At 47.5% G+C, this 26975-nt stretch overlaps 1 protein-coding gene and 1 long non-coding RNA gene across 2 annotated transcripts in view; one reads left to right on the forward strand and one right to left on the reverse strand.

The window, feature by feature from the left end:
* Window positions 1-8812: 8812 nt before the first annotated feature.
* On the reverse strand, window positions 8813-11916 carry LOC146351976 (uncharacterized). The gene is made up of 3 exons (XR_014787513.1): window positions 11833-11916; window positions 11456-11539; window positions 8813-11259 (listed from the first exon to the last, which is right to left on the reverse strand). It is a non-coding gene; the product is annotated as an uncharacterized LOC146351976 (long non-coding RNA).
* A 9648-nt stretch (window positions 11917-21564) lies between these two features.
* Window positions 21565-26975, forward strand: part of ONECUT2 (one cut homeobox 2) — a 95808-nt gene continuing 90397 nt past the window's right edge. Inside the window, exon 1 of the mRNA XM_084832965.1 lies at window positions 21565-22777. Coding sequence (XP_084689091.1) covers window positions 21565-22777 — 1213 coding nt within the window. The remainder of the gene's footprint in view (window positions 22778-26975) is intronic.

Consider the following 26975-nt stretch of genomic DNA (forward strand, 5'->3'; position numbering starts at 1 on the left):
ACACAACACACTAACCTACACTTAGTGGTTGAGTGTCAGCTGTCATTGAACCGTGGATTAGCGTGTTGTCTGAACCCAGGACATTTTCCACAGAGTAGCTTATTAACCATGCAGTGTGGCTTGTTAACCACCCTGAACAACCCAACAACAAACATAGGTTCTCAAGGTGGCTATTTTGAGAAAAATAACCACACTGCATGGTTAACAAGCCATCCTGTGGAAAATGTCCTGTGTTCAGATAACATGCTAACTCACAGTTCAACAACCCATGGTTCAACAACAACCCACACTCAACCAGTGAATGTGGGTTAGCATGTTGTGTGAACCCCGTCATTATCTACTCCATTCTGTTCTGTCCCACAAGAACAAAGTCAATGAATGGAACTTTGCACAAGTTGGGGAAGGAGAAATTCTTCCCCTCCCCGCCGTTGCTGCCGCCCCAGTTACATACTGAATGAAGGTTAGAGCAACATCTGTAACACCAACCACTTTGAGCTCTGGCCACATCCACTGCTGAATGCAAAACCCAACTGCTTTTGACCAAGTTCACCTGACCCTCCATAGGAACATTTTTGCCACCCCTGATTTAAATATTTCTTCTCCATGTTTCCAAAAATTGCTCAAGGCAACTAAGAAAAGTCTTTTTAAAAAAAAAATCAGTATCTCAAAATACAAGAGATCATTCCTTAATAAAACTTCCAAGAAGCCAATCTAAAATAAATAAATTTATAACAAGGTGCCCCACATCTCAGCAGTACCACTGCCCCATCTTCTGCACACACTTACTCACAGGCTGGGTTGGCAACTACTGCACTGTGACATGCCAGGACACCTCCCTTGGCATTTACCAAGCCCCCCTTCCCCTCCTGAATAAATTAACTCCATATATACCTTGGGCAACGCTGGAAAGCAAAGCCCTAACAGAAGGCTGCGTTACTGGTAAGAGCTTCAAGCTATGATATACCAATATCCTTGTAATTTTTTGTATTGCTGGCCCTGCCCATTTTGTCTTCGGCCACACACCCTTTGCCGTAGGCCCCGCCCACCGCTGGAATGCGGCCCCAAAAGCTTCTCTGAAATTTCATTCAGCCCCCGAGCTGAAAGAGGCTCCCCACCCCTGGCCAATGGTGTGGGTGCTGTGTGTGACATAGAAATGCCTGGGTCAACTGGGAACTGAAACTCCCAGGGGCAGAATTTAGAGTACGTGTGTTCATGCTTGTTTTTACAGAGAATGCCCCAGTCTGCTGCTGGGGCACGGGGCACCGTAGAGCCTGGTTTAATAGCTATTCCCTTTCCTCTTGAGAACTCATCATGGCGATCACTCATGACCGAGTAAGATTGTCTTCCAAAGGTAGAGCCTATATAGATAACTCTTTAAAAGGATTAGCCAGATTCATAGAAGATAGGTCAATCGACACATTAATCTCTAGCAGTGGGTCTGTAGGTGGCTGTAAAGGCCGATTCTGGATCTACACAGCCTGCCACACGTCAGGACATAGGTTTCCAGGTGGAAGGTGGTCACGGTGAGGGCTTGCTTGACATAGTTCTTGAGAACTATGACTGGGCTAGCAAATCTCTAAACCAAGAATTCTCAGCATTATCCCCAAATTACCCAGAATTATTTGCAGGGAAATTACGGCAGTAAAATTTAAAAGTGTGGTGAAGACAGAACGTGTGTATCAGTGTCTGGACATACACACACCTCACTTGATTCTCATTCCACAAAAGCTATCAGTTGCCATCGCTAAGGCACTTATGCAGCAGAAAAAGTCAGGTGTTGTAGCTTCTTTTGCTCAAGAAAGACACAGCAAATAAGATTAAAATCACACACGTAAGTTCTCTCTCCCCCCCCCCCCCCGGTCCTCCTTCTCATCCTAATTGTTTTCCTGGAACTCCTTTACACAGCCTGTTTCTTCCTTTCCCTTTCTTCTCCAGCGGCTCCTCCCTTTCTGCATCAAAGCATCCTGGGAAATGTAGTCATCAGAGTCAGAGTACAGAAACGCTTAAGGGACAAACTTCCAAACACAAACAAGGGAATCTGGAATGAAGGGGTACGGGAAGCATGAACTGACAGGCACTGGGGCTGCAGCGAGGGGGATCATTTTTGCAGAGTCCCAGATATTTAGATGCAGGCTTTTTTGGTATATTATTGTTGGTCATTACCATAAAAACGTATGGTTCCAGGTTCTGCAGTACTTCACGCCCTCTCATTATTGTAGTCTTTTCTTGCAGTATAAGACTTGCACCAATCCTTTTCAGAGATGTTGTTAAAGTATGCCCCAGCAACATTTTAGCCTTTTCAAGATGGCCCCACATTGCGGGGTGGGGGGATGACAATGCCTTGATATACAATCCATAGCTAATGGATTAGAGGGAGAGGAGCTTTTTCTTCGATACCTTATATGATCTTGGGCCAGTGACCTTATACCTGAACCTCAGGTCCCAGTCTGTGAAATTGACAAGTAGTAACCGACTCCACAGGATTGTTGTGAAGGTGAAACACACACCGAAAAACTTTGTAAATAAAAAAGTGATAAAGAGGAATTTTAGATTGACCATAGGTGTGTGCGTTTCAAAGCTGTGCACGTTTCTACAGCGTTGAATTTGGCTGCAAAAGAAGAAGCCATTTATAAAACAGGTTGTTTATAAGGATTATGATTTGGAGGAAAAAGTAAGGCTATATGGGAAAACTTAATGGAGATATATGCATTATATTTTAAAATAGAAAGTCAGATCATGATGAGCCATCAAGTGTATACCAAGTTCCTTTTTCCCCTGTGTAGATATGAGTGTTTGATAGAATAGGAACCATTATTTCCAGAATTGAACAACATCTTATACATTTGTTTTATTATTTTATTTAAAATATTTCTTGGCCACCTTTCAGGACAGAAGTCCTCCCAAGGTAGCTTTCAGGCAGCCGTTGGCATGATCACATCACTCCGGTGCTGAAGGAGTTGCACTGGTTACCAGTTGTTTTCCGGGCCAAATTCAAGGTGTTGGGTTTGACCTTTAAAACCCTATATGGTTCCGGCCCAGCATATCTCAAGGAGCACCTCCAGCAACACCAGACAGGCCGCTTAACAAGATCAGCCTTGGATGGCCTTCTCTCTTTCCCGTCAGCCAGGACAGCTAGACTGGTGAGGACAAGGGAGAAGGCCTTCTCTGTGGTGGCCCCCACTCTGTGGAACTCCCTCCCTAGGGAACTCCACCATGCCCCCTCTTAATGAGCTTCTGCCACGCATCAAAAATGTGGTTGTTCCGGCAGGCATTTGGGGTGGGTTAGGGTATTTTTAGAAATATGATGTTTTTAAATGTAGAATGTTATTGTTTTAAATTGTTTTTATTATTGTACATCCCCCAGAGTGGCTGAGTGACCAGCCAGATGGGTGATTAATAAATTTAATTAATTAATTAATTAATACAGCAATAAAATACATAAAAACAGTTAAAATATTAAAAGCGATAAAAATATAAACACAGTAAAATAGCAATAAAAACAACAGTAAAGGCAAACAATAAAGCCAGCAGCAACATCACACATATCAAGAGAAGGCCACTGTAAAATAGTATGTTCTTTGTCACTTGTATTATAAGAATATATATTTAAGGGTTGATGCAAGTTTAATGAAGAATGTACATAAACATGGACAATTGTGCACACTTGCATGAAGCTATAGAAAATGTACACATATTCACAGGAAAAAGAGGGGATTTCACACATTCCCCAGTTAATATTGAGAATTGTCAACTGATGGCAGACATTGGGAAGATCACAGATTTTTCGTATGGTGTATAGCCAGTATGCATAGTACCCAAGCAGGGAATACATACAATGACTAGACAATGTAAACACTACCCAACTTATGTTGTTCACTAGTGCACATTCTCCAGCATCAGTTGGAAACTGTGCATGTTGATCAGAAAATGTGCAAAATCATCTACTCATGCTGTCCGTGTTTGTGCACATTCTCCGTTGAACTCTCATCAGTTACTCTGTGTGTGAGTGTGTGTGTGTGTGTGTGTAAATATTAGAGTGCTAATGGGGGCAGGAATATATCATGAAACAACAAACTGAAGGATGAATTTGTATTTACCCCAAGGAATATTTTCTGAACTTTCTCTGTTTACAAAAGAATCAATAAAATATAATTTTAAAATTGTTTATCATCAACTATGCACAAGATGTGCTGTGAGTAATTCAATGGGTTTCCTAATGTGCGATTACCAATTAAGCCTTCTGATAGTGTGAGGATAGGACAGAGATAGAGGGTGGGTGAAATACTGAGAGACAGACAGACAGACAGACAGACCAAGAAAGGTATAAAAGCTATTATTTTTAATAGATTTTAAATACGAGGAAGGACTGTAGATCAGCGGTAAAGCACCTGCTCGGCATGCAGAAGGTCCTGGCTTCAATCTCTGCATCTCCAAGTAGTTCTGAGAAAGACCTCTGCCTGAAAACCTAGAGACCCATCGCCTTTCACTGCAGACAGTATTCAACTTGGTGGACCAGTGGGTCTAACTTCGTATAAGGCAGCTTCTGGTGTTCCTATGGTTTTGTACCCACTTACCTGGGAGTAAGCCCATTTGAGCTCCATGCAACTTACTTCTGAGCAGACATGTAGAGGCTTGCACTGTACATCTGCATACATTTGCCTATGAAGGAACCAATACTACTGGTACTTGCTTTATTAATGTTGTAAGCTCTGTGCTCCTTGTGGAAGAACGGTAGGGTCTAAGAATTTTTTAAAAATATAAATAAATAAATGTTGCAGCCTGTGTGTGTGTGTGTATTACTGAATCCCTTCTTAACTCACCCTGAATGAAACCATGCCATTTCTTTTATCTTGACCCACAGCTCTCCCAAATAAGAAGCCTGTGATAATAGAAAGGCCTTTCCTAGGCCCGACCTGAAGGTGCTGACCTTTGCTTCCCTGTGCCCTGGGAGGAAGAGGGTGGGGGGGATGCAGGCTGCCTATAGATAAAGGCAACTCATTAGATCACATGAGAGATGCACCGTTGAGAGTGCAGCAAGACACATCCAGGATTTCCTAACACCAGCCTCTTCAAGGCAGAGCCCATTTGTATCCAGTGACAGTGGGGCCATCTCATAGAAAAGGTCAAACACAAGCAGGGCTCCCAAATGACCAGCAGCAGCAGCAGACATGGTGGGGAAACCTGCCTCTTGGGCCCATAAATGCAGAACATCGCAGGTGAATCTTTTTCACAGCATTGAGATAAGAATGGTCACCTATTAAAGTTCACCTCTCAAGCTGCTGTTGACGTCACAACGACAGTAGCGAGTAGCAAAGTTGGCAGTCCTTGAGTCTGATAGGACAGGGATGGGAGGTGGGGAAGAGGGAATGCACCACTTTGGCATTCCATAAAATGCACCATATTTAGAATGTGCTACACTAGCATGCCATAAAAATGTACGTGTGGATTAGAGCCAGCATGGTGTAGCGGCTAGAGTGCTGGACTGGGAGTCGGGAGATCCGGGTTCTAGTCCCCACTCGGCCATGGAAGCTCACTGGGTGACTTTGGGCCAGTCACAGACTCTCAGCCCAACCTACCTCACAGGGTTGTTGTTGTGAGGCTAAAATGGAGGAGGAGGAGGAGGATTATGTACGCCACCTTGAGTTCCTTGGAGGAAAAAAGGCGGGATATAAATGTAATAAATAAAATAAATAAATATACAAGATTATCATGATGTGCAGCTTTTGATGTGCAATTTCTTCCACTCCAGCATGAAGGATGTAGGAAAACTAATGTGGATCTGTCATCATTTCCTTCCCAAACCAGCTCCAGGAATTTATATGGAGGAGATCAGGAAAGTGTCTTTGCAAAAAGTGCTCTTTTCAGTACTTGAATGGATGTGCATGCGTGCGTGTGTGCATGTGTGTGTGTCTGATGGAAGGCTAGCTTGGTGTGTTTGGTTCATTAAGGGCACAATCCTATGCATGTTAAGACAGGGGAAAAAAAGTCCTACAACCCCCAGCATTCCCCAGCCAGCCATGGGAAATTGTAGGACTTTTTTCTGTCTAAACATGCAAAGGATTGTGCCTTAAGTTGATAGAAAAGAAACTGGATGTACAAAAAGAGGTGTTGGATAAATGGCAACAACATTCAGCATACATAACCACTTTTCAGCATACACAAAGCACATTTCAGTTGTTCAAATATTCCGCATATATTATTTTGGTAAACCTTACAACAGGCCTGTGAGGTGGGTCAGTATTGTAGGGATGTGCAGATTATGTTTAATCTGGTCCAGCTGTGTTTTGCTGTTTGCCAGGCATTGTCCACTGTGTCATTGCTCATTAACAGATTCAGATCCCCCCCACCACCACCCCCAACTTCAGGAAGGTACACACAAAAATTCACCACAATTTATGGAACTTTTGCTAGTACACAACATTTGGAGTATTTCTTCAGTTCACCATAAAATCAATGAGCAGAGCACACACAGAAATGATTGCTACAAAGCAAAGGCTGGAGATTCATCAGAGATGTATAAAACATTGTGGCTTTTTATTTTTAAAAAATGGCATATACATTAGTGTATTTTACAGCCACTTTCATATTCCCAACAGTTTTTTTTAAATGGTCCACAAGTCTGTGGAATCTGCATGACTTGGATAAGCCAGAATTCTACAGGTCAGATTCATAGAAATCCAATGTCATTTTGATCCGTTGTGGATTTCTCTGACATCCCTACAGTATTGTTGTCCAGATATTGCAGAGGAGGCCAAAGCTGAGATTTCTGACTGAGATTGTATATTGTGATGACCTGGTGTTATAACAGTAAAGTTGGATTGATTAATTCATTCCTTCATTCACTGGCAGGGACAATAGTTGAGGCAAGATCTTCCTGGTTCTCATAGCTCAAGCTCTTCACTACTATGACAGAGACAAACTGACTGTTTTGGAACATCATTTTTAGCCAAGGATCATGCCATATCTTAACAACAACAATAACAACAGCAACAATAACAATAACAATAACAATAACAACAACAACACCTTATCTAGTCAACAACTTAGTCCTGGTTTAGTCAAGGTCTTTTAATTTAAGAGTCAATTTTATATTTCTTATTTTCTTTCAACACACCAGTTACACATTTGCAACATATAACTAAAGGAAGAAAAAAAAAACAAAAAACCTTTTCACGGAGGTCAAGGTGAGCCCAAACCATTATCCACAGACTTTCCACGGAGGTCAAGGTGAGCCCAAACCATTATCCATTATCCACATTATCAAATGCAATGTTTTGGAGAACCCCAATAACTTGACTGCAGTCCAGTAAGCATTGGGATGTCTCTATGTATCTCCCTTTAACTCAGTTTATCTATATATTCAACACCTAATCTAGTTATGGTGCAATCCTATGCATGTTCAGACAGGAAAAAAGTCCTACAGCTCCCAGTATGGCCCAGCAAGCCATGCTGGGGCATGCTGGAGTTGTGGGACTTTTTTCTGTCTAAACATGCATAGGATTGGGCCCTTATATAACCTACACTGATAGACAAAGGGCGTAGAGATAGGGATATCTATAAAGCACTAATAAATATGTACACTGCAATCCTGCCACATTGAAGGGGGGAGATTGCACCCCGATCCTCTGCCTATTTACTTGGAAGGAAGTCCCTTTGACTTCAATGGAACTCACGCTGGTGAGTGCATCGGGATTGCAGATACGAGGCCTAATCCTAGTCGAGTTTACTCAGAAGTAAGTTCCAGTGAGCTCAGTTGGGCTTACTCCCGAGCACAGGATATCCGTACACAGGATAGCAGGGTTAATTATGGGGCGTGGGGGGCGGGCACTCCATTTTATTGTTAATCCACAACCTCCTACAGGGCCTGATCCTATTTCCAGAGACAATTAGCGTGATCTGGGAGGGTGGTCATTCCGCTTACCTTCCCAGGATTGGCCCAAGACTTTTTACGGCCTAAGGCACAGCAGCAAATGCCGCAGAACCACCCCCAAGTCAAGGTGGACAGCACTACCTAAAGCCAGCCAGAGACTGGTGCCGGAGACAGAAAATCCCACAAGCTCCTCTCTCCCCCCTTATTTATTCTGGCAATAAAAAATACACCAATAATAAATTCAGTAGCCATTTCCTGCCCCTTCCTGATATCCAAAATCATCTACCTGTCTCACTCCGTCTAATGGTAGAAGGCTCTGGACCTTCTAAACTACCTGCTGGATTATTTCTCCTTTCCCTGCTTCCCTTTAAAAGCTACTTTCTATTTCACGTTGCTTGTTCCAGCAGCAGACGATCGCTTCAGGAGGCACGCGTGGAAACTTCCCCTTTCCTCCGACAAGCAAAGACTTTAGCAATGGGGGGGGGGGGGTAGAGGGGATGCTCTCCATCCTTTCCATCTGGATGATTCCGTGCATCACAGTCTGTATTTTTAGCATTGCATCTAGGTGGGAGGTGAGGAACAGCCACAGAACCACAGCTCCCAGTTAACTGCTTCTTTTATTGACCCCCCCTTCTTTTCCCTTCCCCCCACTGCGCTCCGCTCCCTCCTGGTTTGTTTACTTTTTTTCAAATCTGAATTTTAGGACCCAGGTGGTGTCTCCTAAAACCATATTCAGGAAATGTTGGATCAGCCCTGTATCTTTTTGGCTACTCTTTTTTAAAAAAATAAGAAATTAAATTTAAAACGACATAGGAATAGGATATGTGCGTGGGCGTGTAGATATAAGTAGAAAAAAATACAGGCATGCAAATGTATATAGAATTTTTTTTCATATTCAAAGTATACACATGTACACACACAATATTGTTTATATTGTATTTTAATGTATTGTACACCTCCCAGAGAACTTGGGTGATTTGGGGGTTCAAAAGTATAATTAATAAATTTTATATATATAGTACTGCAACACAGCTTGACAGATTCAAATATATACATTATAATGCATGACGCCCACTACAAACTGTTCTTTTCTCAGTGTCTTTCTGCCCGCATATCCATATAAATTTCAGTTAGGTGTATCTTCAGATCTACCCATCTGAGGTCAGGGATAAACACCGTAATTTTAAATCTGAGCGCTAATCGCATCTAAAAATGTGGCTTCTTCCCCTCCCCCTCCCCCTCCCCGGCCTTCTATTTCCACATTGGTGTCAGATCAGCTGAACAGGTTTCAGTGGCTTGGATTTAGATGGAGCTGAGACCCGGTTTAAAATCCGCTCATGTGGTTTGTGGTTGGAGCTGAAAGAAGGTTCACTCCGAACCGTTTCAAAGGAAGAAGTCAGTCAGTCAGTCTCCCTCCCTCTCTCCTTCTCTCTCTCTCACACACACACACACACACACTCACCAGTCCGTTTCCAAACGCTTTGATTTGCCCGGTTAATTGGACTTTACTGGTTTCAACAAAAGTTAGTAGCACCAAGTAGTTGAGTGTGCTTTCGGATCTGGAGTGGGAGGAACAGAGACGTGGAAGCGGAGACCACGAAGAAATGTTGACGTTAGGAAAAGACATCTTTAATCAAGCCCTGGATTGGGCCCCCCAATACATATACATAGATAGATGTATATGTGTGTATATATACATCTACATTCACACCGATCACAGGATCTAACACCGGAGTATTTATTTCCATACCACCGAGAAAAATCTTTCTAAAGGTGATTAGAAATGAAGCACCTTCCACGGGAAAAGAGAGAGAGAGAGAGAGAATGGAGGAGGGAAGAAAATAATCTAATTTTTCATGTTAGTCTAAACAAAGTTTTGAAAGGTGTCAGACCAAAGCCGCCTTTCAGCGGCTCAGACCCAGGGAGAGGAAAACTTCTCTTTTTCACTCACTGTATTTCCAACAAGTGCAAAAACTTTTCCCTAAAGGAGTCAAGAAAGAATTGTTTGCGGCCCAATTTCTCGGGTTCCATCTTTAAAAAATGAAAAAGAAAAGAAAAAAGAGTTTAACATCCTTATTAGACCAGGGCCGTAAAACAGGGGAACCGGTTAAATTTCTGAACTTTTCAAAGCAGGCCAATGGGATATATTTCCTCTGCAAAGGAGTCTCCTCAAAGTGGCGATAAATTCAAAGCGAGGCCTGAGTTTCTCCTCTAAGGCCAACTTGCAAACACTTCCGCTTTCGGGGAGTTAAATTTGTCCCTTTCACAATCAACAGCAACTTTTGCCTCCCTTTTGAAAGGACAACAAAAAGATTTCACGCCTAACTTGACCGGAACAAAGAAGACCTCGCGCCTGTTTGCGTCACTCGCCCCACCGCCCCCATGTTGAACTGAGGGTGGATCGGACGAGATCAGAGAACTCAATTTTATACACACTTTTTTGGACGGGGTGGGGACTTTATTGAAATCAGAGGACATTACGGGGAGAAAATGTAGAGAACAAAATCTCTAGAAATGACATAAACCTCTGCGCTGTATAGAAGGAGATCATATAAAAGGAAGAAAGAAACAGAAAGAACTTGAATATGGGGTGCAAAATATATAAAGTAAGACATGTAGATAGATTAAAGTATGACAGTATAATTAAATTAATGTTCAAAAATAAAAATAAAATGCGGGCAATAGTATAGTCTCACAAAGAAGGCATGCATGTACTAAAATATTTATGATATATTTATGAAAAGTGCTGCATAAGTTATAAGACTACAACGGAGGTGATATACCTTGGATTAGGGTGGTCTATAAATTAAAATAACTAAAACGCCCAGGTACTGCATTTGGGTTGTAATGTAATGAAACCTGTCACCAACCTGTCTGCGTACGTGGATGTTGCATGGGAGTATCTAATGTGTTTTTGTCTGTGGATACATACATTGACATCAGCACACAGACACACCTGGCATAAGTAACATACACGCTCGCTATAGTGGAATCCATATCCCATTTAAGCCAAATGCCTTGGCTTTTAGGTGACATGAGTGCTGTTGAAGTCGCTTGGAAATATAAATTGGACCGAAATCTAATCAACAGGTCAAATATGACGATGCGATGCCACTTCGCCTAAATCCCAGGATGTCATCGGTTTAATGGAATGAGGAGCGGGGGGACTAAATATCTTCCTACTCTTTCTTTCTTCTTTCCTTCAAATTGGGAAGTTATTAAACATCGGCTGCTATGTTTCATATAGGGAAACTACTTTTTCCAAACGCTTTTCACTCCTGTTGCAAATTGCAGTCGCGTGAGCCCTTGACCGGCCAGTAGTGTAAAATCGCGTTGTCCGCTTTCAAAGTATATTTTCTTCTCTCCTCCACCGTAAAAGAAACCTGTGGCTTTGGGCACACACAAAAACAACATAGTGTAATTGAGCTATCTGATGCAGGGATGGAGGGCTGGATTTTTTCACTCTTTCTTTCTGTGAATGTGTGTGCCACCACCACCCACCACCCACCCGCATTAAGAATTTGAAAGTCTCCCTGGTGTCATCCTCGGTGGGTTAGAATAGAAACAGGATTAACTTTCTCTGACCTTAAGAGAAGGTGACATTTTCATCTAGCGATTCCCAGCAACAGCGGTAGCAACAAACAGATTCCTGGAAGGGGGGTCGGGGTGCTGGGGGGGGGGGACGAGTTGAAAAGATGGGGAGGAGAGCAGTTTTAACAAAACAAAAGATGGCCATCAGGCTGCAGAAGATAAGATTGCCCAACAAACAAGGACTGGGGAGTGGGGGAGAAAGAGAGTGGGACTTCTTTCAAAGTTGTTGCTTTAGAACTGGGAGGGGGAAATAAGAAAACCTCCCCCCTCCCCCCAATGCCTTTTTAAATTTGGGGTGAAAAGTTTAGTAAATTCGAGCTGGGTAGTTGGGTTAGTTAGTTTAATGCCACTAATGGTAATAATATAATCACCATCGTGCTCAGGTTGATTGTGGACTAGATCGTCAGAAGTCGTAGGCTCGCGTCCACGAAAGCCTGTTAAGTCTTTAAAGCGCCACAAGACTTTCGGCTGAGTTTGCTAAATTTGAATCCCGCCCCCACCGTTTGCCACCCTGCCTGGAAGGGACGGAAACGGAACCAGCCGCCTGAGACGAGATCCGACTTCGAAGCCTTCTCGCCTCTCGCTGTGTCCCCTCTTTTCCACTGCACCCCCTTGTTCCTTCCTTCCTTCCTTCCCCTCCCCTTCGCCATATCCACTCTCCCCAAGCTTTGGGGGAAAGACAGGGGGGAGGGAGGGAGGGGGAGATTATCGTATCCCCCCAAATCCTGACAGGTGGCCAGTTTTAGATCCACCCTTTTCAGAGCCACTCTTGCCTCGATCAGAGATGTGGCCAGTTTTGGAAACCTATTCCGCCCCCGCACACCCACCCTAATTCCTTTCAAATCGCCTTCCATAGAAGCGGCATTGCTCCCTTGTCCAACCGCCTTTTCTTTTTTCCTTTTTTGCTCTGGCATTTACAGCTACTGTTCTCGGCGGATCACACATAAATCTTGCGTTTCACGTTCAACCTCCCCTCCCCTCCCCTCGAGAAATGGTGGCACTGGGTAAAAACCCCACTAGCCAAAATCCTCCTTCCTCCAGGAAATGATTCAGGTTTGGGGTCCTTCCTTACCGATCATCTCCTAACTATGACCAACAGGAAATTAGGCCTGTTTTATTTTTGCTTTATTTTTGTACGCACAACCTCAACGCCTCTTTAATGAGAGTTGTTGTTTTGTTGCTGTTGTTGTTGTTTCCTAATTGTGCACGTTCATTCAGCCCTTGACGCCTGGCCTTATTTTCCTTTCCCGTTAACACTCCAGGCAATTTGAAATCACCGGACTTTCACTGGGATGCATGAGAGAAAAATATACACACGCATGCCCACACACACACACACACACACACACGAAGCACCTCCAGATGTTGGCTATAAGAAAGCTTCAGCGAGGCTCCTTTGCCCTACATTTGCTGTCTGATGAATCCCGAGTCTAGGCCTTTCAGCACATTCATTTCTCTGCCCTGATTGCTAGTATTACTGTTTTAATGGCCATTCCACAGAAACAGAGCACTTCCCACGTATACAAGCACGTTTCTCCCCCTCCCTCCCCCAGCACTTCCTAGCCACACAGCCGCCCCCCACCCCCAAGTTAATAAAAGAAAAAAAGAGTGACTTACCCTTCAGTGGAGGTTGAAGTTGGGGCAAAGGGGGACTTTAGGCAGGATAAGAGGTCTGTTTGGGAGCTCTACAGGGCAGACAGATGCATTTGATGGCCAGCAACGCTATAGATTAGCATGGGGTCACCACCACACACGGATTTGATCAATACCCCCGCACTCACGTGCCAGATGGTTTTAGGAGAGAGGAAAGGGTGGGTGGGAGAAACCTTCCCAAACTAAAAAGAGTTCGGATCCGCTCACCCCCGCCTTCCTGGTCTTCCACAGACCTGTGGAAGGGTTAAAATGGAGGTTTCACCTGCAAAAACAAAACAGAACCCCGGCTGGTGACACGTTTCTTTTCGCTCTGTTGCATCCTAGTAAATGACGACTTCTGCCCCCTGGGATTAAACTCTGTCGTGTATTTCTCTGACCTACGTATATTTGCACCCACACTCACACGACAGATGAGAGTACATATTTAAACACGTGTACAGCGAGTGCTGATTTTATATGAGGCGCTAAAGGGTTAAAACGTGGGGCTGGAAGCATCTTCAGAGATCGTAATCAAGCACGAGGCGCGCACCTCACCGGCAGGAGTACAGGCGGACTTGCAGGTGTCGCACTCCAGAGTAAAGCCACCTCCGGTGAGCCCAGGTTTATTGAAATGTTCACACGTATGTGTGTGTTTGTGTGTGTGCGCGCGAGAGCCCGTTCAGCCTGCAATCTTTTCATACATTTAACTCATCAGCCAACCCCCCCCCCAAAAAAAGGGCGGTTACTAGATATCTATCAAATCTATAATACCTGCTTACACGTTTATTAGATCTCAATAAATTAAACACCAAATGTTTAAATTATGTTTTAAGAACGTTTTCTCGCATAAAACGTATATGCCCCGTGTTTCCCAATATAGACAAAAGCAGATAGATAGCACACCTACAAAGAAGAGAGATTGAGGGGGGGGGGGGTCCATTTAGAAGTCTCCAATAGTTTAGTAGGACTTGGAGCCTGGTAAGGATATTTACTTGGAAGTAAGCCCCAGTGAGTTCAATGGAGCAAATGTGACGCTTGAATACATTCACCTAACGGTCTGCCCCATACAAACCATATACTTAAATATATTTTGGAATCCCATTAATTCAAATGGGGGAAGGGGATGAGCTTAAATCTCTCCCACTGAAATCAATGGAACTTCGAAGTGTTTACGTTAGTCTGATTCTATTGGGACTTGAATATTATATTTGTGCCATAATGTAACTTCTCTCTTCTTCAATCCCATATACAAAGACTACGTGTCTAACCTTATAGTAAATATAATATTAATAAGAATATGTTAATAACTAATATCCTATATATAGATACATAAATGCAGGCGCTTACAAGCCCAGTAATCGTTTGTATGTGTGTGTGTGTGTGTGTGTGTCTGTGTATCAAATATTACTGGGGGGGAGGAGAGATACAGACAACCTCTTCTCAACTTAATGGTCACACTTTTAAAAAATACATCGTATGGCAAAGAAGTACAGATCAGAGAGCAATGGTCTCTCCCCCCTCCCCAATAATGAAATATGAAGATCAATCTGACAGTGTTTATATAGCAGAGATTAACATTCCCCGTTTATCCCCTTGAAGAAGACGTTTGGGGTTCACACTGTAACGCATTGAGTAAGATGATCTAATTCAGAATCCTCTCGACGCGCGCCTCCTTTTTACAAAAGGGACACTGAAGATTTTAACACCCACACGCCCACGAAGACGCCCCCTCGTAGGCTCTGTCTTCGAGGCACCCAACGCGAAAACCTGCCGGAATTCAGAGCGCAGCCGCCTCACTCCTGATACACAAAGAGGCAGCCTGTCTGATGCCACAGAGAAACGGACTATCGATCAGGAGGTGGGAGCAGGCGACACCTCACCTTTAAACTCTCGCCCACGTGATCACGGAGCTCAGCAGACAGAAAACAGGTTTATTTTCCAACGCAACTCTCCCCCCCCCCCCCCCGCGCGCGCGCCGGCCCCAGCCGAAAATCCCCTTCCCTCGATCAAATTTAGAGGGTAAGAAACCAGCGTCCCTCTTTCTGTCGTTTTCTTACCCCAAACGTACGTGAGCAAAAGGCCAGCGAAGCTCCAAATCACGCAGCGTTTAGGGTCGCTGGATAATGCGTTTTGTTTCTGTTATGAACTCCAAAGAGGTCTTTCAAGCCGTCGTCTTCAAAACCGGGCGGATTCGGATTTGAAGAGATTCGGAGTTGTATCGCGCGAGGGTCCGTGAAACTGCCAACCCGATCCACAAACAACCGGTGGGCCAAACTGATAGGAAGGACTTCATCTGCTTTAATGTGGCACCTCCGTGCGTGGATACCCCTTTTCTTGGAAGTAAGTCCTACTGAGATCAGTTGGAGTTACTTTCCAGTAAACGGGTTTAGGATCCCAGATCCTCGCTAATCCTAGTTAATCGTTTGCAGTGTGGTGTGGCCCCCTGGTCCTAAGCCGAATCAATAGTCAGACTGCATTTCAGGCACGAATCGGTTTCACACCCATGAATGGCAACCGGCTCCTAATTCCCACTGCCACGTCCGTGCCTTTGCCGTCTCCTACCGCACAGGAGTTTTGTCAAAGGTCGAACCTGAGCATTTTCCAAAAAAGTTGGAAAATCTTGGGTGGAGGGTAGTTTTTGGTTCCCAGGATCATGCTTTTAATATGAAGGAGGTTTTGAATTTAATTTTAATGGATGTTAACGTGTTCTAAAAATTACAAGGCAATGGAATTTTTTCTGTATGGGTTTGGACAGAAATGTGAATGTTAATGTGGGACCATAATCGAAGGCACTCCTAACCTAAATATGTTTAGGCACTACTTAATTATCACATTTCTATTCTGCCCTTCTTCCAACAAGCTCGTAACAGGTGCATGCGGCTCTCCACCCCCCATATGAGATATCCTCATAACAACCCTGTGAGGTAGCATAGAGCTGAGAGACGATGACCCACCATAAGGTAATAAATGGAACGACGTGGCTGGGTGGGGACTTGAACTCACGTCCCCCTGATCCAAGTCAAACGGTCCACACATTGCTTCTCCAAGTGACTTTCGCCCATCTTAGCCGCAGGTGGTTGTTGTTGTTTTCCTCTTTAAGGAAAATGTAGAGGAGGAGATTATTATTCTCATTAGTATTAATTAGGATTATTAATAATAATTTATATCGAGGGGTAATTCTGATCGCATTTGATAATTTAATGCAACATAAGAAAAGGCGTATTGAGCTAGTCTAGGAACACTGTAGCTGTATATGACAGCCAAAACACTTGACTGGAAACTAAGTCCATTGATGTCTAAGCAACTTTATTCCAAGTAAAGTCTCTCCATCCTGAAAGCAGCTGAACAGTTATTCTGGAGATCCCCCACTAGACTCAGGAAGACTACTTGAAAAGTAAATGCTTGGAGGACTAAGCCACCTCTTAGCTACCATTAGGACCCCAAAGCTTAAATTGTGAATTTAAGGCTGCGATCTTTCCAGCCTGATCTTATATGCAGGTTTACTTAGAAGCAAATCTCATTGAGTTTGAGTGGGGGCTTACTCCCAAGTAATTGTGCGCAGGATTACAACCCAAGGCTTCCATATTTACTAGGAAGAAAGTCCCTTTCCACGCAACGGAATTTAATTCCCAGTAAATAGGATCGGGCCATGATTTTTCTTGAAAGTAAGCTCCCTTGAAATAGACTGCCTTTACTTCCGAGTAAGCCCCCTTCTCCCCCCACAAAGCCACAAGGCTTTCTTAGAAACAAGTCTCATTCAACTTGAAGTCTCATTCAAGCTAAACATATACTTCCCTGGAAGCAAGACCCATAGAATTCCACGGTAGTTACTTCCGAGTAAAGACGTCTGGACTTTGCACCGTGGGTTTCCAAGCCCTGTCTTTAAGAAGATGAATACGATGCATGTCATACATGGAGAAAACAGGTCTAAGTTGTGGGTCCTCGCAAGATTTATTTTGCAACCTTTTCTCTCCTCTCTCCCTTTCTAGTCCAAAAGCGGAGGCTTCTCCCCTCCCCAAACATTGTTTTCTGAGCCAAGTTTTCTCTAACAGCTGGAAGTGGTTGGAAAGGGGCTGTCTTAAGGAGACCCCCCGCTCTTCCTTTGACAGCTGATCAAAAGAAAATAGGTCACGCTTTTCAAACTTATGTCCCCCCTGCCCTTAATTACTGTCTCTTTAAACAAAGGCAACATCTGCGCAACCTCAGCCGGTTTCAGACCTTCAGCGAGCAACCTGCTCTCGTCCCCCCGCTCGGAGAAGTTGGGACTTCTGGAAGGGGCTGCGATCTGTTCGCCGCAGCGGAGCCCAGCTACTTATGGGGGGGAGGACGGTCCCTTCTTCAGCGGGGCTCGCAGAGAGTACGAGATCCGTGGCTCAGCTAGGAAAGGTTAAAGTCTGGGCATAAGGGCCTTTCGATTGTAATTGTGTGTGACTTCTCTACCTTCAAAATGTGGTTAGAGAGCGGAGGGGGGAGACCTCCGTTCATTCTGTGGACTGGGGTCCCGGACATCTGCCCCATATGCCTGCCCTGACGGCACCACTGCAGGAGAGAAGGGGGGGGGGGTGCTAAGTATCAGTGGAGGCTGGTAGCTCCGATTGCCGTGGGGCTGTGAATCCATTCTGGATTTCAGTCAGGACCAGCCAGGACTCTAAGGGACCGTCCCAGGGTGCTGAACCCTATCCCCCAAATAGGTTCAGCACCCTGGATAGCCCCTTTTGAGTTCTGGCTCGTTCTGGCTGAAACCCAGAATGGATTCACAGCCCCACTGAAATCGGAACCACCAGCCTCCACTGCAAGGAATATATTGGAGGGGCAGGGGAAAGAAGCTGGGAGCCCCCAGCCCCTCAAGGCTGTAATCTCATGCCCCTTGAGTGGGGCATAAGCCCCCTTTGCACTCAGTGGGGCGGCTTAGTTATTAATTTTTTTATTTACAGCATTTATATCCCAGACCACGTCTACACAGATTTGACTTCCGAGTACAACGGCAAAGGATCCGGCTTGTAAACCCACTTTCTAAAGAGCAAGCCTAACTGAGGCCAGTGAGGCTTAATTCGGAAGAAATGTGGTTTCAGCTGGATCCTAGGCACTTTTCCTATAGAAGTAAGCCTCCTTGTAATCAGCGTGGCTTTCTTCTGAGTAAATATGTTCACGATTGCGCGGTTAAATCCCCCACTGGCCCTCCAAGCTTGGTTAACAGTGCGATCCTGTCCATGTCTACTCAGGAGCAAGTCTCATGGTTATCAATAGAGCGCCCCGCCCCGCCCCCATTCCAGGCAAATGCGAAAAAGGATTAAGGCCTAAAGAACCAGGCAGACGTCAACTGAAAATGTGCAGCCTGATCCCAGATGTGTTTTAGTCTGAGGCAACGCCCCACCGAACTCAATGCGGCTTACTCCCAAGTAAGTGGGAAAGGATCGCACACTGAAAGGTGAAGCGGCCCAAAGGTGATTTCCGCTGCAGTCCTAGGCCAAGTGACTAGGGAGTAAGATTTGTCGAAACGCAAATGAATTTACTTCTGAGTAAACATACTGAGGTGGGGGGGTCAGTTTCTTGGAAATGGTGTGGGAGGCAAGGAAATTAGTTTCTGTACCCCACCGACCCACATCAAATGGGATGAATCCTCTGGAGTACTCGTATTACTGGTTATCAAGAGCTATTTCAAGGTAATCACGAAAATGCTTTTTAAAAGCACCGTTTTCTTAAATAATGTGTGTTCTATTGATGGTTGTTTGCGATTTAAAAGTGAAGATATTCAAAAGCCGCCGGCCTTTGACTTCTTCTGGGAATTCTCCTCTTCCAAGTCATCTTCAGCACTCTGGATAGCTCCTCTAGAGTTCTGACTGGTTCTGACTGAAACCCAGAGTGGATTCACCACCCCACTGACATCGGAGCCACCAGCCTCCACTGTCTAAAATTGCGCACCACCGCTTGGGAGACGTTGTTGATACAGCCCCATCCCCAAGCCAGTTAAGCGGAAGTTCTTCATAGTGAACCCAATGGATTGCACTAGGATTTCCGTCCACATACAGGCCATGGTGACTCTAGCCTGGATGAAGTTACATAAGATTTACTTCCGAGTAAATGTGCTTAGAAGCAGGGTGTTTATCAGCCTGCGATCCTACCGTACTTTCCCGAGGAGTGAATGCCACCAAAATTCAGGGGCTTCCTCCCAAGCACGTCTAAACATATTGGCCACGATCCAGCCGAAATTAATTATTTTAAAATTCAGTTGAGAGAACTGAGCACCTACTGAACTCCCCGCCGAAATGGGAATCTAAGTGGCACGTACCCACGGACGTCGGAAATTGGACCCCTGGACTTCCTCGCGAAGAGCTTCGAAGTAAGTGCGCTGAGGATAGCAGTTCAAATGTGTTTGGAATCTGGAAGGTGGGTATAGGTTTGCGATCCTCATACACACATAACCTGGAAGTAAATTCTTTTTTGCTTTGCTGATTCCCCGGGGCAGAGATCTCTCTTCGCTCTTCCTACTTAGGTTATTCTGTTTAAGCTCCATGCGCACCGATTGCTATTGTTATCATCACCTCGTTCATAATAATAGTGCCCATTGGGGGCTGATTTCCAAGGAAACCTATTTTTAAGAGGGGGGCGACGGAGGGAGGGAGCTGGTTGAAATCCTAATTCAGACCAGCCCCAAGGCGTCCACTCGTAACTGTCGTTCTGCTGGTTTGCAACTCACGTCTTCATAAAGGGACCTCCCCGCCCCGCCCCGCGCTCCATAAACAGCACATACATTATGCATATTCACCCCTAGTTGTTTGTTTGTTTGTTTGTTTGTTTGTTTGTAGCAGGCAAGCGCCGCCGTCTGCCAAGCAGGGCCCTGCAGGCTCGCGCGCTGCCTCTCAGCGGCGATTATAAACACCGCCGCTAATGAGCGCGGCTGCTGCAAAATGAGGCGAAGTTTTGCTAAGTTCGGTGGCGCGTCCGAAGGAGGGGGGGGCGCGCTGGAGGGGGCGGGGGGCTGGAATTTTATTTTATTTTTTTTTGTATTCGAGCGGGATCGGCAAGGCACTACTTCACAGCCTGCTCTACCACACACACACACACACACGTACGTCTCATTCCCCAAGAGGCGGTGGATTTACACTTTTATTTTTAAAAGCAGTTTGGGCGCAAAGGAAAAAGCTGCCCAAGATCTATCCAGGGGCGTCTGTCAGAACCAGAGCGTCGACTTCGACGGACTTTGATCCGCCGTAGGGGGGCGAGGCCTGTGTGTCCCTACGGCCCCGATCCCACGCGTTTGCTCGGACGTAAGCCCGCAGCGTTCCAAGGGGCTTCCTCCCAGGCAAGTGCCCATGGGGTTTGCAGCCTTAGAAGCCTACGGGGTAGGCTTCCAAGGGAGGCTTGCGGGGTACAGATTCCCCAGATCGAAGGTTCGGGCGGGGGGGACGCTACCTGTTCACCCCTTCCCCCAACCCTGGCTAGTGCGCGCGCGCGGGCGTGTGTGATGGGGACACAGAAGGCCACGCTTTCCACGTCTTGCGCCTAAAACGCCGGGGAGAATGGGCATTTTCCGCTTCCCCGTCGCCACCCACGAAGGTCTCATCTTGGTGCCCGGCGGAGTTCTGCTCCGGCTTCCCCTGCTTCTCCAAAAACAGGAGGCTCCCGGGAGCCGTTCGACTCCCCTCTTCACACAGGCCCCTTCTCCCGCGTTCCCTTCGCGCGCGGCGTGCGCTCCCGCTTGCGCCTGGGCGCGGGCGGGCTGCAGCTGCCCAAGAGCGGCAGGGCGCTGCACCTTTCCATTCGGCGCGGGTGCGCGCCCGCGCCCGCGCCCGCGCCTTCCCCGTCCCTCTCCTCGGCGCGCGATTCCAGCGCCTGGGCATCTGCAGGCGAGCTGGAAGCCGCCGAGGCGGGCTCCTCCCCCCGGCCTCTCCATTGGCCGAGCCCCCGCAAGGCCCGAGCCGGCCGGCCGCAGGGCGGCGCGTGAGTGGCCGCGCGGCCCGTCGCTCGCGCCGGCGCCGCCCCCCCCCGGCCCCCTGCTTTCTCTCCCGGCGTTTTCCCTCCGCCGGGGCCGGGCCAGGTCGATGGGGAGGCGCGGCGCGGCGCGGCGCGGGCGCTGACTCTGGACCGCTCCGGCAGCCGAGCAGAAGGCGCGAGAGCAGGCGCGGCGCGGGCATGGCGAGGAGGCTGCCGCGGCGCTGGCCGGGCTGACGGGAGCGGCTGGCGGCTCCCCGCCCCCGCCGCCCCTCCCGCCCGCGCACGCCGCGCACTCGGCCCCGCACGCACGCGACCGAGGGCCTTGCCGCGGCGCCCCGCGCCCCCAGAGCGCCAGCGAGCCGCGGCGGCGGCAGCAGCAGCAGCAGCACCGGCGCAGGAGCGGCGCAGCAGCCGCCGCCGCCGCCGCAGCCGCCTCTGGCAGCAGCTTCGCCCGCCGAGGAAGCAGCCTCCATCGCGTCGGCGCCCGGGAAGCCCAGCCTCGGAAGGAGCCTCGCCGCCGCCGCCCCATGGCCTGAATGAAGACCGCCTGCACCTCCTATCGATGCCTCGCCAAAGAGCTGGACAGCTGCGCCATGAACCCGGAGCTGAGCCTGGAGACGCTGGGCCCCTTGCACGGCGGGCCCTCGAGCCATGAGCAGGAGCTGATGGGCAGCCCCAGCCCGCACCACCACCCCTCGAGCCGGAGCGCCGGGGCGCTGCGGGTCCACCCGCCGCCGCCGCCGGGCCCGCCGCCGCCGCACCAGGAGCTGGCGCCCGCCGCGTCGCGCTCGGCCATGGTGAGCAGCATGGCCTCGCTGCTGGACGGGGCGGGGGACTACCGGCCCGAGCTGTCCATCCCGCTGCACCACGCCATGAGCATGCCCTGCGACTCGTCGCCGCCCGGCATGGGCATGAGCAGCACCTACACCACGCTGACGCCGCTCCAGCCGCTGCCGCCCATCTCCACCGTCTCGGACAAGTTCCACCACCCGCACGCCCACCACCACCACCACCACCACCACCCGCACGCCCACCCGCACCACCAGCGCCTCCCCGGCAACGTCAGCGGCAGCTTCACCCTCATGCGCGACGAGCGCGGGCTGCCGGCCATGAACAACCTCTACGGGCCCTACAAGGAGATGCCCGGCATGGGGCAGAGCCTCTCCCCGCTGGCCGGCAGCCCGCTGGGCAACGGCCTGGGCTCGCTCCACAACAGCCAGCAGGGCCTCCACGGCTACGGCCCCGCCGGCCACGACAAGATGCTGAGCCCCGGCTTCGACGCCCACGCTGCCATGCTGGCCCGCGGGGACCAGCACCTCTCCCGGGGGCTGGGCACCCCTCCCGCGCCCATGATGGCCCACCTCAACGGAATGCACCACCCCAGCCACCCCGGCGGCGGGGGCGGCGGGGGCGGCGGGCACCCCCCGCCCCACGGGCCCGTCCTGGCCTCGGGCCGGGAGCGGCCGCCGTCCTCTTCCTCGGGGCCCCCGGTCAACAGCTCGGGCCAGCTGGAAGAGATCAACACCAAAGAAGTGGCGCAGAGAATCACCGCAGAGCTGAAGCGATACAGCATCCCGCAGGCCATCTTCGCCCAGAGGGTGCTGTGCCGCTCTCAGGGGACCCTTTCAGACCTTCTAAGGAACCCTAAACCTTGGAGTAAACTGAAATCGGGCAGGGAGACCTTCAGGAGGATGTGGAAATGGCTGCAGGAACCCGAGTTCCAAAGGATGTCAGCCCTGAGACTCGCTGGTGAGTTTCTCTCCCAGTCTTGACTGCAAGGGGAGGTCGCGGTGGGGCACCCAACACTCCCTACCCCAGCGCGGCAGCGCGTGGTCCTGTTTGTTCCCGGGGGAGTCGGGGGGGGCAGTTGGTTGGCTGGGCTCCTGTGTGTGAATTAGACGACCTGGGCGCTTCCCTTCGGGTATGCCACACAAGGCTTTTGAACTTGGCTGTGTTGTCCACAGGACCAACAGCCTCGCTTTTCTGGCGGCGGCGGCGGCGATGCTAGCAAGACAATGCCTGAGTCAGGTTTTTCTCTCCCCTCTCCTGTGCGTGCGTGCGTGCGCGCGCTTTATACAAACCTGCCTCTGATCTCGGTTTGGATCTGTGCATCTGGTGTTTCTCGATGGCAACTCACACCTTCCCCCCCCCCACCCCGCAAAAAATAAAAACAAAAACTTCCTTGTGATTGAACCTCCGAACAGGAATGATCAAAATGAAAACACTTCTGGCGAAGCTTGTCTTGGTGATAGGTTATGGCGTGTGGAGAGGTTGTACTCATTTCCTCTCAGTAAACTTCCCTGGAGGAGGGGAGAGGTTTGCCCTTTTCAGTTTTTAGGGTATGGCTGGGGGGCGCTTTGTGCATGTGTGCCTGTGCTTTGGAAGGAAATTTCCCAGCTGTGATTCTCTACTCTTGGTGATGTGCTTTCACTATTGATGATGATTTTTTGAACATTTGCAATGTAACATAAAACCGCAGCTTTCATCTTTGCTCCGAAATCACGTGCTTTGCAAGATGAATCGAAAACGTTTGCGGGTGTGTGAAGGTGGAAATCCGAATTTCTTCCACCCCCTTTGTCCCAGCTATGTCTGTATCGTTTCAAAGTCGACATCGGTGGCAACAAGAAAATTAAAACCCGCATCTGGGCTGTGAAAAATGCGGAGATGAGAATTTAAGCTACCAGATGAATGCATCAGAAAGCTTCGAGGTTCTTTTGGAAAGGACGGAGGGAGGTGGGGGGAAACGGGCGCTATTTTCTGCAGAACAGATTGGATGTATTTGAAGCGAGGGAGGAGGGAGAGGGAAGAATCACTTTTTTTTTTTTTTTTTGTATATTGTTCTTTTGATGTGTGCCGAGTTGTTTGCGGGCGCCCTCTAGTGGCAGCAAGGGGAAGTCTCCTATCCTTCTATTGTTCTAAGGCTGGCAAGACATTTCGTCCATTAAGGTTTGCTGTGTGTAATGAAAAATATTACAGTACGGACTGTTGACAAATGAACTGTCTTGAGAAAAACAGACACGGGAAATATGTGTACTAGGTGATCGGCAATCTTGTTAGCATAATTATGCTGAACGGTCTCCAAAAGCTTGGAAACTCCGGAAGGGAATTATGTCTGTGTTGTTGCTGTTGTTAAACAGATCTATTTTATATGTATACATTACAAGGGGGAACATCATTAACTCGACAGCTGCTTGGCGATATACCTCATATGAAAAAGTGTGGATAAGACCGATGCGTCTATCATTCTTTCATCGCCACCCATCACAATGTAGTAGTAGATACCTATGGCTGTCAGACGGAGCGTGTTGGCTTCTGGTATAGGGCGATCTTTTGTTTCATACGTGTTCCGAGCTAGACATGTTTAGGCAGAGACTTCCATTCACACGCGCATAATAATGTCATCGTAGAATGTTTACAAATGCATTTAAGGAAAGGAATCCCGCCTCTTTCTGACAATTGCCTCATTCACCTGTAGTTTGATTGATTCTGTTCTGTAGCAATTAAGCGTTGTCTGGTATTGATTAGCAGAGGGGGAAACTACATAGGAATACCTTTCGAAGATATTACTTTTAGTTTCCAAATCCTATCCCCGCCGCCCCCATTAACCTTCCCTTTGAATATACATATACCAAGAATTGCTCTTTTCTGGCTATTTCAAATCCCCTGGGAGCGGGGGGGGGGGGAGAAGGGGTGCTTTATCTGCATGTCTAGGCTGATTTATTATTAATTAGCATCCCTGCTCGCTTAATTATGAGTCAGTCCACTCGCTCATGAAAAACTAACATAGGGAATAGATGGATAAATAGATCGTGTTTCCCTATGTTCTGGCGCTAGTGTTACTGTGTCTGTGGCTACCTATCCTTTGTGTGTGTGTGTGTGTGTGTGTGTAATTGCACTTGTCACCCTTTTCCTAACAAGACAGTTTGGAAACACCGTGTAGCTAAAGATGATCTCCACCCTCCACTCCCCCTTTCTCGTTCGGTCTTAGTGATGATAATTAACGTGAGAAACGTCTGATTTGGTCTATCGACCAGACTTTTGCATGGTGTTCCCCTTTTTAATAGCAAGATTGTTTGCACTAATAAAACAAAGCGTTGGGGACGTAAGGAGATTCTTCGGCTAGGGTTTTGTGTTTTCTTCTTGGTTTGACACATTGTAATTATCACGGTGGGGGAAACCAGATTCTTGCCTGATTTCTGAGAAAGAATGTAAACAGAGTAGTGGAAATTTCGGAATAGGGAGGGAAATATATACACGCACGCACACGTCTAGTATTCTTTTTCTACTCCTCGACACCATTACTTGGAAGTGAATCCCATTGATTCCAATAGGAATAGCCTCACATATTGTGTGTAGAAACCAGTATTTCGAAACTTTTTAAAACAATTCCGCTGATCTTCAAAGATGCCTCATCCTCAGGTCAAGGTGATGTCATAAACATTTATGTGGGTTGCAGTCTTATGTACCTGGGGGTAAGCCCCGTTGAACATAGGTTACACTTACTTCTGAGCAAACATGTATAAGGCTGCGCTCTTACCTTGCTGTCTTGCATCTCTCACCTAAATCCATTACACGAAAGTAGGACTATTGACATTCATGAGGTTTCCTTCTAGTAAATGCCTTAAAGGTTGGGCCACCGGCCAGTTAAGCCGAAAAAACGTGTTTATTTGAGCAACTGTCTGATTTAGCCATGGAGCCCTTATAATTTCTCCGCTACTTTCAGAGACGTGCGCTTTGCACCTTTTAAAACCCGCATAGAAGGTGGTGCGCCCTAACAGGGTTGAATAGATCCAAGTACTTCGGCTCGATTTGGGTTGCGGGTCCAGATCCGGTGCTGCATGCGAATTAGCCCTGGCACACTTGTTGCAAACCAGCCTAGGGCGTTCTCCTTGCTACACACAGACAATACGACCAAATTCACCACTGCAGTTCGTGTAGTGAAACTGTTCGGCTTCAGTAGGATCCTATTTAATAGCGCGGGTTTCATACAGTGGCTGCAATGACCAGCCAAAGAGGTGTGTGGGAGTTGCGGGGGGGGGGGGGACAGAGAACAAAAGCCCTCTTTTATGAATTATTAAAAGAAATATCGGTAGTTATGGAGAGATGGGGGTGCGGGAAATGGGGAATCATTAAGGCAGGGATTGTGTCAAGCAAACACACTTCTTGGATCGGCACAGACGAAGAGCTTGGCAGATAAGAGAAAATGGGGGGGGTACTTGATTAAATGTATCCTTGTGGCGTCTGCCTATTTCAAGATTTCAGTCCACCTTTTGGTTTAGTCAATTTCACGGCAGAGAGCTACGTTGAAAGGCTGTAGTGAGATGGTCTGGTCAATTTCAAGAGTCGCGTTTAGGTGATGAGAATGGTGGCTCGGTTTTTCTTTTTCTTCCCGCCGCCGCCGCCGCCGCCGCCCTCTCTCGGAGCTATTAAAAATTCATGTTCAACCCCCACAGGGCGAGATGGGCCGCTGTGCTGTGCTGATTTCTTTACATATTTAATGTCTATTTAAGCTGTGTGCTCGAGCAGAAACCCGTCTTTAATAATAATTAATTAATTAATAATAAGCAGAGAGCGTCGGTAGATGTCATTTTAAAGGTTTAAAAAAAATTAAAAGGGGGGAGGGAAAAAGCCCCGGCATAGACGCGAACACACACTCCTCTCTGCCTTTCTTTCTGGACTGTCCATGCTCAGGTCGCCCTGTTCTCGCTGGGGGAACACGCCAGTTAATTGCTTTCACCTTTGCGATAAATATCACTTATGCAAAATGAGCCCCTCTCCCCGCCACTCTCCCTCTCTCCCCGGTTCCTTTCTGCGCCCAACCCTAAATGGAACGATTTTCAATTAGAGGGAGAAACATCACAAGAGGAAAGAGGAGAGAGGAGGGGGGAGGGCCAGATAATCACTGTAACACATGCACAGATTACACATATATGCACAGAGAGTGAGA

This window comes from Heloderma suspectum, chromosome 2 (genome assembly GCF_057233095.1).
Source record: "Heloderma suspectum isolate Gila_16-S chromosome 2, 16-S_ref, whole genome shotgun sequence".
NCBI lineage: Eukaryota > Metazoa > Chordata > Lepidosauria > Squamata > Helodermatidae > Heloderma > Heloderma suspectum.